Source organism: Ambystoma mexicanum, chromosome 3p (assembly GCF_040938575.1).
Source record: "Ambystoma mexicanum isolate Mex_15411 chromosome 3p, UKY_AmexF1_1, whole genome shotgun sequence".
Taxonomy (NCBI): Eukaryota; Metazoa; Chordata; class Amphibia; order Caudata; family Ambystomatidae; genus Ambystoma; species Ambystoma mexicanum.
In genome coordinates this window covers 896766218-896778376 of record NC_090925.1, presented here as the reverse complement: position 1 = coordinate 896778376, position 12159 = coordinate 896766218, and the positions used below count along the sequence as shown (strand labels likewise).

The 12159-nt window shown below is 48.8% G+C and overlaps 1 protein-coding gene across 1 annotated transcript; it reads left to right on the top strand.

Annotated features, from left to right (window-relative positions):
* Positions 1–226: 226 nt before the first annotated feature.
* LOC138579643 (olfactory receptor 4E2-like) lies at positions 227–1156 on the top strand. Its single transcript, XM_069649895.1, has one exon. The coding sequence runs from the start codon at positions 227–229 to the stop codon at positions 1154–1156; it is 930 nt and encodes a 309-aa protein (XP_069505996.1).
* Positions 1157–12159: the final 11003 nt, after the last annotated feature.

The following is a 12159-nucleotide window of genomic DNA, read 5'->3' as shown; positions in this document are numbered from 1 at the left end:
GAAACCGAGCTCAGGTATTAAGCATGTTATAAAAAAACTATTACAATTAAATTGTATCACTCGAGCAACAGAACATTTTACTTTTTGAGTGTCTGCAAATTAGTACATGGACACACCCATACTATCCCCAATTTGTTTTGCTGTTTCAGTATTCATCTTTAATTATATTTATATCTGTTTTCTTTTCTCCACAGGATATCCTAATTTTGAAATAAAATACAAAAACATGGGGAATGAAACCACTGTAGAAACATTCATCCTTTTAAGTTTTTCCCACAACCCAAATCTGCAGATCGTCCTGTTTCTGGTGTTTTTGATGGTGTACATTCTCACGCTGCTTGGAAATTTACTCATCATCGTGACAGTGAAGTCAGACTCGTCTCTTCACTCCCCCATGTACTTTTTCCTCAGCAACCTTTCCTTCACTGACCTGTGCTACCCATCTGTCACTGCCCCCAAGATGCTGGTGGACTTCCTATCCAAGCAAAAGAGCATTTCTTACAGCGGATGCCTGTCCCAAATATTCTTCTTGCACTTCTTTGGCTGTGTGGAGATGTTCATTCTTACAGTGATGGCTTTTGATCGCTACGTGGCCATCTGCAATCCTTTGCGTTACACGACTATCATGAGCAGGAGGGTCTGTAACCTGCTTGTGTTGGCTTGCTGGGTTGGGGGGGCGGTGCACTCCACAGCACAGGAGCTGTTGATGATGACCTTGCCCTTCTGTGGGTCTAATGAGATAGACCATTTCTGCTGCGACGTACCACCCTTGCTCACCTTGGCCTGCACAGACACCTTTCTCACAGGAGCCTTGATCATCTCCAATACAGGACTCATCTCGCTGGTTTGTTTTCTTATCCTGATAGTTTCCTACACATCGATCTTGCTTGCGGTAAGAAAACGCTCAGCTGAAGGGAAGCGCAAGGCCCTCTCTACATGTGGTGCCCACCTAGCAGTTGTTACTATCTTTTTTGGGCCCTGTGTATTCATTTACATGAGGCCAGCCACCACATTCTCACTGGATAAAATGGTTTCAGTTTTCTGTGGTCTTATTACTCCGTTGCTTAACCCTATCATCTATACTTTGAGGAATGTAGAAGTGAAAAGGGCCATGAAACAAATTTTAAGTAGGAGAATTTCTGAAGGACAAAAATAATTACAATAATGATGAACCTCATGATGAAACACATCTTTATTCGGCAGGTCGAGCCATAAAAGTTTGAACGACAAAATACACATCATAAAGACACATAAAGACACATTACTAATTTACAAAATGCCAACATACAGTTGTAACTAAAACCTACAATCACATCATAAGCTCATCAATCATCAGTCACAGTTAAGTTTACAAGATATGTGACAATTGTCAGATCCCAAGCAATATAATTTAGATTTGTGAAAGCTAAAAGTAATAAAATTAATCTGCACCATTAACAGAAAGTAAATAACCCATTATTCGTGTTCTTCTCAACCAAGCCTGCAGCAAGAATTTTGACACATAAAAAACTTCGACGAAATCTTTAGAATTGGTGCAAAGCTCAAGGGCTGCTAACACTGTCCTCACATTCCTCAATCTAAACAGCAGGAGTAACTAACAAGATCTAAGGTCATTATAAGTAGTGCAAAAAAGCATAAAGTGCAGGACGGTTTCATCGTTGGTACCACAAACTGGACAGACAGGACCACTGGCAGGCCTCCATTTTGCTGTATAATGCGCTACTTTCAGCGTAATTGTGCATAGCTGTAAGTATAGTGAACATGCATACCAAGGGCTAACAATGTCAAGATATTCCTCAAAGCCATACACCGGCTTAGAGATCATATACAAACACCGGTACTCAGTGCCATACAGTCCTGCTTCATCCTGCCTATCAGTGCATCGTAAATGTTTCTCTTAGCAATCAATTTAAACCCTGGGGTTATGGTGTGTGAGTTTGGCCAGAGTGGGAACAAGCCCTGTCTGGTAAACTCCATATGGACAGATTCGACCCAGGGGAGTTAATGTGCTCCTCCATTCAAAGACAGAAAGTATGTTAGCGCTGATCGGTAGGGAGCTAAATGTTTGCTGGACCAAATTCTAATCCAGTCGAGTAAAGGTCTCATAGGCAGGACACTGGCAATTGTAGGGAGATAACACTCCCACCAGATGCTAGTCATTGGGGCCCCGTTTGGTTGCATCAACAGTGCCCTTAAAAGTCGTTCCCTGCAACACTAAGGTTAGTGACCTCTGGTGCCCTCATAGTTCAGTGCCATAAGTGGCCGCAGTTGAAGCCTGGGCTCTATAGAGTTTCAATGCAGGGGAGATAGCTGTCCTGCCATGGGTGTTAAAAAAACGGCAGATTCCCCCACAGTATTTATTCATTGTCACTGTGGCCTTGTGCTGATGATTCAACCATGATAGGTTCTCTGTGAAACGTATACCTAGATATTCGGACATGGCCACCTGTTCCAGTACTTGAGCCTCACATACCATTTTCAAGGTATTTTTCTTGGCCAGCTTATGCCTAAATACCATGGTTTTAGTTTTATTGCTCATCAAATTTAGGCTTTTGCACTTCCTAGCAAAGATCTCAAAATTGTGCTTAAGGCCCATGGGTGAACTGGACAAGATGACTGCATGGTTCGTGAAGAACACTGTGGTGTTACGGTCACCTGGTCTCTGCAGGGATGTTGGGGCACAGTCGAAGCCCTCCCTAGGTTTGGCTTCCCTGGATCTTGCTTTACCCCCAGCTGTGGCGATGTGGTGTGGTCAGGTTGCTGGCAATGCCCTTGGGGAAAGGTAAGAGGCAGTGAGAATGCTGTGATGGAATTGCGATCCCCCTCGAACTCCTCGTGCCAGAATGAGATGCGCAAGCATTTTCCCATAGGCTCTCACCTGTTATTTTGCACAGATGAGCTCCCTGTCCTGCTTCACTTCAGCAGGGGCGCTATAGGCAGACCCAGTTGCTTCACTGGTCCGTATGCATAATGGCCCAGACCGGCTGTGACCAATCCTCGTGGGAGGTGAGTGTTGGTAACAATGATCAATGATTATTGTACGTATGCTTATGTAAAGTCTTTCCCAATGATTATTGTCTGTATTCTTAATAATGTCTTTCTTTTCCCCAATAGGTGTTGAAGATGGCTCAGCTGAGTCGCGTTGCTGACAGTGTACCCACACGGTGTCAGAAAGGAATGGAGCAGGCCCCACTAGAAGGTAAGTAGGGTTTCTAAATGAAACGCAAGGCTTAGGTGTTGCGCGGCCACGCGTTAAATGTTTATGCGGTATCTAACCTTGTGCTGTCTTCATTTCTTGCAGGGATGGCCTGGCGTCGGAAGATGGAGGACAGCTATCCGGGAAGCTGTTCGCGGCTGCGAGATGGAAGAACCGCAAGGGTGCCTGATGAGAAGAAGACTTCTGCGTGAATGCAGACTTCAACAGGTGAGGAAGAGGCGCCCAACTGAAGATGGATTCAAGGAGACAGGTGAGGGGCGCGCTGAAGATACTGACATGAAGCTCGTAGTGCTTCAAGCGGTGGTATGGCTGGCTTCAGGTAGGCTGCGCGCTGCGGATGCCGGATCGAGATTGGATGCGCTCCGGGCGATGGTATAGCTGGATCCGGGTAAGGTGCACGCTGAAGATGTACAGCTGGAATCAGGTAGATGCGCGCTGAAGAGGTACAGCTGGTATCAGGTAGGTGCGAGCCGAAGATATGAAGCTGGAAGCAGAAGATGCAGACCTGGAGACAGGTCAGAGCTTCAGACGCTGCATACAGCAGATTAACGCGAAGCCTCAACATGCGGGTGGGGCCGGCTTAAATAGTCTGGCCCAAGCCACTCCCCTTTAGGTCCGCCTTGTGGCCCCACCTCACCTCTCCCATAGATGATTGCACGTGCATTCCACGCCGTGCCTGGATACACGTGCCTTGGATCCTAAGTGTGCAGAGCACACTTTCTTATGAGCCTGGAACCAAAGGCGCCAGGACAGGTTCCATTTGGACCCTTTGGAAGGAGGAAATAAGGGCCCTTGGTTAGTGGCCATGACACGTGGGTAGCTTATCCTGGCCAAGCCTGGGAGGATCAAGGCAATACTTTCCAAGGTCCCTGACAATGTCATTGATATACAAGCAAAAGAGGAGAGGGCTAACACACAGCCCTGCCACACCCCCTTCTCCACAGGTAAGGATCCAATTAATTCCCCCCAGATCCCATCTCACTGACACTTAGTTATGGTATAGAGAACACAAATGTTGTTATTAAGATATGCAGGTGCTACCTTCTTGCTCAGGGTGTCTCACGTAACTCACGTGGGACGCATTCAAAAGTTGTACATGGTCTACAAAGATGGCATAGATACAAACCTTATTGAGAAGAATATATTTAGACAAGATCAGGCCCAATCTAAACCCCATATGAATCATGCTGGTGCCGTTGCAAAAGCCTGCCTGAAGATGACTTATGGCCTCATTCTCATTTGCCCATATCTGCAAGTGAGTAAGAAGTACTTTCGCATATATCTTACCTGCTGCATAAAGCAGTGAGATGGGCCTGTAGTTCCCTGGGGCATGTCTGTCTCCCTTCTTGCATATGGGCACGATTTCCCCATCGCGTCAGGACAGCGGGACTCTGCCAAGTTCAACCACGCAATTAAAAACACGACATAAGACAGGGGCCCAGATAGACACCTCGTCCTGGAAAAGGTCAATTGGCAATTTGCCTGAGGTCTTCCCTGCACTCAAAGCCATAATGACCACTGCCACTTCCCCAATCGATATTGGCTCGCCATTGCTTCCCAAGATGGAACCTCCATGGGGGGGCAGCCTGGTCCCCATTACTGGTGATTCCCCTAAAAACAGGCCCCCTTAAGCGGTCATGCCAGGCGTCCGGAGTGATCTGACACCTTAGTGGTTCAGGTATGTTCAAGCCCTTCCCACTAATTAATCTCCAAAATCAATGGTATCGCCTGTATTACTGGCTAGGTGAAAGTCATCCCAGAGATCCTGGTTGAAGGCACTCTTCTTCCTCTGGGTTATAGCTTTATAATTATCCCCCTGGGCAAGTACATGTTGCTGTCTATAGGGTTTGCCGTATTCAAATACTTCTGCAGACTAGCCTTGGCAGCTTTGCAATCATAATCAAACCAACCATTGATCTTAATAGCCACCTGGAGAGCTTTCCTACAGATTTACTGACAAAAGGACAAACAACGCAAGTCAGGTTATCATCAGCATCAAGGATGCCCACGAAAGAAGTTTTGTCCCCAAAAATTAGTAAGAGGTGTGTTTCTATTGCAGCATAGACACCGGGCTTCTTGCTGCTGAAATCAGCAGGCGACAATTTGATGCTTTGCCCAGCACGACCAGCAAGAGTGATCAGAGAAGTCCCCAACCCAGAACAGCCATCATCCTCCCCGGAACACAGACCCTTAATTTCACAGCACACTGGTCTGTGATCACTCTCACTGCGTGTTTGAATTTCAAGGCTAGCATCCTTTTGCCAGTCCACAGCACTAATGAGAATATAATCAATTCTGGAGCTTCCCATCAGACCTTCAAAGGTGAGGTTAGCAGGCTGGTCTGGACTAAGCCGGCCGTTGCAAGCTCACAGGTTGGCACTATATAACAAACAAACTGCCTCAATGGCTAATCTGTGCACTCTAATAGGTTTTCGCACATTCCAAAGGAGGGATGCCTATTGCAACATCAAGCTCATCCCAGAGGCCTGCAAATTCTTCAATTGTCTCTATTTGCATATTTAGGTCCCCCAAAACCAGTACTACGGGGCTTATTCTCTCTCGAGATTCAAATTCATTGATCATGTGGCACAGTTTTATGGTCTGTTATAGATATTAAATAACAACACTGGTCTAACTTCACCAGTGACTGTTTCCAAGCACAATAGGTTGTCAGAGTCAGTAGGTCTTTCCAAAAAGTTGAGGCCCTTCTTGGTACCCACCAACATTTGCAAGCCCCCCCTTAGGTCTCCCTCGCTGGTAGTTGGTTTCACAAAGGAGGCAAAACCCTGAAATAACGCAGTAGTCATGACCCAAGTTTCTTGTATACAAACCACATCAAATCCATGCACAAAATGCATCCAATGAGTGTCTTCCAGAAGCCTATGCAGCCCACCCACATTCCAGGACAGCATTTCACATCCTTGATAGACCCCACTGGGCACCGGAATAAGAACAGGAGTTCTGGCGAGGGGTAAATGGTCCAGGTGATTCTTATGGTTTGCCACGTTACATGCATAATAGATGTTACCCGGACACTTTTAGAATACTTGGTCTGATTAGCTGCTTGCATGTTGACTACTTGCTACTGAAATCTAGTATAAGCTGACTGGAGGAATGAGCCAGAGGAAGGTGGAAGGCTGAAAGAAACACACACGAGGTAGACAGAGGGGCAGCAGTTTGGTGGCACAACTGAGGAGGAGGGGTTGGATTGTGGTGTTGACCAGACTAGGCGTTTGGTGGAAAGCGCTAGGAAGAGAAGGTCAAGAGAGGTGTGGATGAGAAGATTACAGATTTTCGGGAAACTGAAAGAGCGCCATGGGATACTGAAAAAGAACTGCGGAAGCTCCAGGGTCTTGCCAGCCCTTGCCAAGCTCCAGTCTCTGTCCTTTGCAGAGCTTAGCATAGGGGTGTACATGGACCTGGAAGTCCCTCAGACAGATCTGCTAACACCAAGAATTAGACCCAGACGATGAAGAGCAGGAGGTCCTAGGGGGCAAGAAAGAAGTGTCAGGGGCATTTAATGACATGGGACTGTGTGAGTGACTTTAACCAAATTGCCACCCAGTAAAAGGAACCCGAATTTCAAGTTGATAAACTAAAGCTATTTTTGAATCCTAGGGGAAGACATCCTGTTGTGTTTGATAAACACTGTTGTAAGTCTAAGTTGCCTTTCTTTCATTTCTTTTGCTCACCAATAAATATTTGCAATGAACCCTATACGAACAATCCATCTCTGTGCCTGCCTACTGTGGGCCCTACTCAGTGTGTGATATGGGGAGGCAGTATATTCTGGCTTGCCTATCAGACACTGACAAGGCCAGGGCACAGAAAGCAGGCAGCACTGAGCAGTGCTCTCACTCAAAGCAGTCTAAGCCCACTATTCAGCCTGGCAAGCAGTTATTTATAGCTGATATTACAATGAATTGATACCTCACTGAGTGCCACCTGTAATCTTTAGAGCGGTGCAAAGTGACTTTGCACTGCCAACAAACACCCTCATTCACAGAGCTGTGCAAAGTGTATTACCTTACCGGCACCCCTGTTTCCAGACCGCCACACTTGTAATGAGGCCCTATGTTCCTGCGGGTTTCCTCTGTGCTTGGAGATAGAGTCATGGTAAGAAATTCCATATCCACAGATATCGGTGGGTGTGGATGGTTTACAACATTTTAAATTATGCCTGTGATTTCAGAAAATTGCTGTGAATTCTAAAAATATCTGATCATTGGCAAATCTTTTTTTTCATCAAAAAATCTGTGTCCAGGAGGCCAACAGGGGGCGCAGGCAAGATGGCTGCCTGAGCTGCTAGCTCTGTCCCTAGCCCCAGGAAACTTGCGGAGTTGACGAGGAGAATGGGATCACGTCGCTGTAGAGGTGGACATGTCACTGTCCGACCCCGAGATCTGCCGGGGCGGTCCAATTCCGAGATCTCACAGTATCCCCTATGCTGAGAAACGAGACTTCGGGCTTCCAGATGCCCATCCCCCCATCCGCGCTTCACGCAGCAATCGGAGGGAAGTGTTCTGCGTGTCCCCGGGAGCGAGGGGGTTAGACAACATTGACCCACGCCGTGGACATGGCGGTGCTCCAGAAGCCGATTCGCGGGAGGCAGGGTGCCTTGTGGATACCTAGAAGTGGCCCTCACGGTGGACAAGGCAGTCTGAGCACTGGGACTATCCCCCCACCCGGGTGTGCTGCAGACTACGAATTAAACATATTGCCTGGTTGGGTTTTGGACTTGCAGGGTGCAAGCAACTGTGAGCCGCGCCGTGTGTGCTGCTGGGCTCAGAGAGTGTCTTCGGCTGCGCCCCAGGGTTTCTGTGCAGTCTCCAGGAAGCCGGCCTTCGGCCTTTAGTACTGAGGGGGCCCTACCAACCCTAGTAACGAGGTGTGTGTTCTGAGAAGGGAACAGACCAGTGTGGGACCTCCTTCCCCGTGCCTTGAGACGGAGGAGAGGCACCCATCCGTGGATGAGGAGGAGCTCCGGATGTGAGGCCCAGCAGCCTGAAGCTCACTAGACTGAGGGCTGGACCGCACACTGCCCAGGGTCACATGGAGAAGCAGACATAGACACTCGGGGTGGGAGGCAGAAGGGCAGGATGCATAAGGAGGCACAAAGAGGTGCGAATAGGGGATCAACGGCAAGACTTCCACCGACTTGGAGTTTAAGGGGGGCCATCCAAAACCAACGCAATGCCCGGCAGCACATGCTGGGCAACCTGTAGGGCCCTACGGGGGCAAGGCAAGGCTACACATCTACGATAGGCTGACCCCCCCTAACGGAAACACCTGGCCCCCCGGCAGTGGGCGCCCACCACGGGGACCACCCCGGCAACAGCCGTACCGTGGAGAGGGGGCCTACCCCCCAGCGAGGTGGTAAAGTCGACACCACAACGCTCCTAGGGAACAATCCGTCAGTGAGGACATATCTCTGCAAAGTTCCCATACAGAGAGAGGTGTCTAGCCATACTGGGACCTCCCTTGCCCCCGTAATACGATAGATCCACTATGCACCCACGTTAACCACAACTTCTGGCAACGGGCCGCATTCATCCGAAGATTTGAGGAGCATAGGGAAGTAGGCCAGCCATGAGCTGTAAGGGGGCCTTGGTGAAGTATCAGTTCCAGGCGGAAAACACCAGAATGGAGTCCGGTAGCGCCATCACAACCCTGACAGAATTGGGCTCCATAAAAGACTACATCCAGAGCATCCTTGGGGAGATACAGGGGATGAGAACGGACATGGGGGCTAAGCTCGCTGACCTCACAGCCAAAGTTACTACGCTGGAGGACAGAATGGATGGGGTTGAGGCCAATCAGTCATCCACCGAACTCCTTGCGACACAGATGCAGGCAAGATTTCTGGAAATGCAGCGCCGAGAGGTGGAGCTCCGCCTCAAAGTAGATGACTTGGAGAACTATGAGTGAAGAAATAACCTCTGTATCTTCAGGTTGGTGGAGGCGGAGGGTGAGACCCTGTTCAGCCTGGAAGGCAAGGTGCAGGACATAGTAAAGATTGCCCTGGAGGCCGACGCTGGTGAAGTGGTCATGATTTACAGAGTCCACTGGGCGGGGGAGGGAGTGAGGGGCCCCCGTTCGGTGTTGATACATCTATACTACTATTGTAATGCGACATCCTTGGAAGTGTTGGCAGCGATGGAGATTCACGTAGATTGTTCCCTGTTTCATCTCATCTAACAGTCTAGATGCCTACCAACATGGCCGACGCCTCTATATCGGTGGGCGGATCCTTCAGGTCCTTGCATTGTATCCATTATTGCCTCTGGGAAAGACGCTTGCGGGAGCTCTGTTTTCCTTGGAGTTCCAGCGCTTACTTCTTGACTTTTGCTCAGCCCTCTCTAGTCCATCCACGCCAGAGCCCTTTTGTTTCTGTCACAAGGGTCAACTATGTCCTCGTCATCAAAGGAAGGCTCCGTCTCAAAACCCTCCCCTTCCTCCTCACCTTTATCTTTCCTCCTGGGTTTCCTTTTCTCTTTGCTACCGGGCCTCTCCTTTTTTTTATGCAGATAGGGACGACCGCGGGAGGACGCCACAGTGCCACTGTATAGGTGGGACGGTGGGCGATCCTCCGTGACCGTCTGAGGAAAAAGCCAAAGGCACAAAAAACCCCTGTGTGAAGTGCTCGGACGGATGTAGGAAGATCCGGGGTCCTTGGAACGTGGACGATGTCCGATGAGGCAGAAGGAGACCCGAAGGTTGTCAGCGGGTAAGGAGGAGGAGGTAAGCATGAGAGAGAGCAGGGGAGAAAACAACAAGGAACCAAGGAAAAGAAAAATAGGCAGACTGAGGTCCGAAGCGAAGGAAAGAGGGGAAACAACAGAATGAACAGAGAAGGCAGGAACACCAGAGGAGGGGAGCAAAAGAGAGGATGATCCCGGGCAGGGGATCACCGAGCAAGAGAGGAAAAGAGCGGAAAACCACACGGAAGGCGAAAGCACAGAGCGAAGGCAAACCAAGGCAAAACCAAGGAAACGTTGCAACGCGCACGTAACTCAGAAGTAGGGGAATAAGAACTACCGGTTACGTGCGCGAAGCAGAAAAGGCTAGACCTGCACAGGACGGTCGGGGGAAAACATGAAGGGACATTCAATGGCGGATTACGGTGCCAGCGATTCCAAACACGCCATCTACTCCAAGGTGTGACCGTTTCTTCCGCTGTTTCCGTTCTCCGCGCACTCTCTCCTCGTGTTCTTTGTACTGTTTATTTCAGCTCGAGGGTTCGAGTTTTGTTCCTGCTTTCAGCATCTGCTGCCCTTTTCTTCCTCTGTCGTTATGCCCTTACCTTCATCAGAAGAAGGAGGAGAAGAAGGTCAAAGAACCTTGGAAACCTCTTCGAAAGAAAGACTCTGCAGCCCAAGACAGCTGAATTGAAGACACAGGTGAGGAGGAAGTACGGGAGGAATCCTCAGGGCTTGACAGTATGCAACGCCAAACCATATCAATGGCCTTGTTGGAGCAGTACAAAGAACTTGTTAATACCATCCAAGGTTTAACATTGGAAGTACAGACATTACGGTCTGAAAACATACAGGGGCGACCTTCCTACCATGCTGCTTCCCTGTGGGAAGTATGACGGTAACCCTAAGTTATTGAAGGAGTTTTTGGATGCCTTCTCAGTGTACTTCACCTTCAGACCAAAGGCCTATGAATCCAGCCGGGCCAGAGTGGGATTTCTGATATCCAATCTTGTGGGGAATGCTTTGGCCTGGGCTACTCCTCTGGTAACCCATTCGGACCCTTCATTGACTGATTATGATCAGTTTGTGTTGAACTTTAAGTCCTGATTTGATCGATCAGAGGTTCAGTTCTCCTCGTATGAAGCCCTGTTGGATATTCATCAGGGAATACAAGACATACAATCGTATGTCTCAGATTCTGTTTGCTCTTTAGTACCCGGATCACCAACCCTCTCCTCCCCTGAATCTGTATGGAGGTCTGATGCATCGTCTGTATGGAAATCCGATGAGTCGTCGGATGAAATATCCTTTCTTCTCTCTCTCCAGGAATTGTTAGACTTCTTCTTTACTGTCTTTTCCTTTTGCTTGTAGAGATAAGGACGGGCTCCTCCAGAGGCCACTTTGCCAATAAGGATATTTGCCCCCGGGGAGCCCACCCCACACCAGGGAAAAGCCTTGCCGAAAAACCCTGGTAAGTTGTTATGTAGGTGATTCTGTCTTGGACTTCTGGTCCCAGCATGCAATGCTGAGAAGGAGGTGATGCAGTACCTTCCAATGAGTAAGTCCGTGAACGGTTTCAAAGCAGCAGAGATCAAGTCCAAAGGTACGCATGATGTAAGGGCAGCAGGAGTAATGAAGAAGGACACAGAAAGCTTTGTTCGAGAACAAGCAGTCACACTGTGGCTGCAGGACTCCAAGCACGGAGTAGAAAAGGGGGAGGGCGGGCGGAGAGAGAGAGCACAGTGCCGTAGGGGCACGTAGAGGGACAGGAGGCAAGCGGGCAGGCAGCAGGGAAAGGAAGAGCAAGCATAAGGTGAAAGCGGGAAAAAGACACACCTCCTGAAAGTGGAATGGAAAACGTACGAAGAGGAGCGTTGGTAGGCACTTCCTGAAACACTGGAAGTTGCAACGCAAGTGCGTTAGCAACTTCCGGGTAAATATAGGAGGAGAAAGACTAGAACGTGCGTGGGGTTTGCTGAGGAGAGAATTAGTCCTTCCTCCATTTCTTCCACCTATACCAGAGCTTCCATGGCAGGCAAATTATGACAGTATGTCTCCCATTTCCAGAAGTTATCAGTCCATGCTGGTTGGCCAGACTCTGTTCAACAAACACTATTCTGAAGGGGGCTACATGAAGAGATCAAGGACGAGCTAGCACGAATCACTCGACCCAACACATTTCAGGAGCTGGTGACGTCAGCTCTGCAGATAGAGTACAGGCTCATGGAAAGACGTCTCGAAAGG

Bases quoted from the DNA above. Each gene is read 5' to 3' on its own strand.
- LOC138579643 (XM_069649895.1), top strand. From the start codon at position 227: ATGGGGAATGAAACCACTGTAGAAACATTCATCCTTTTAAGTTTTTCC.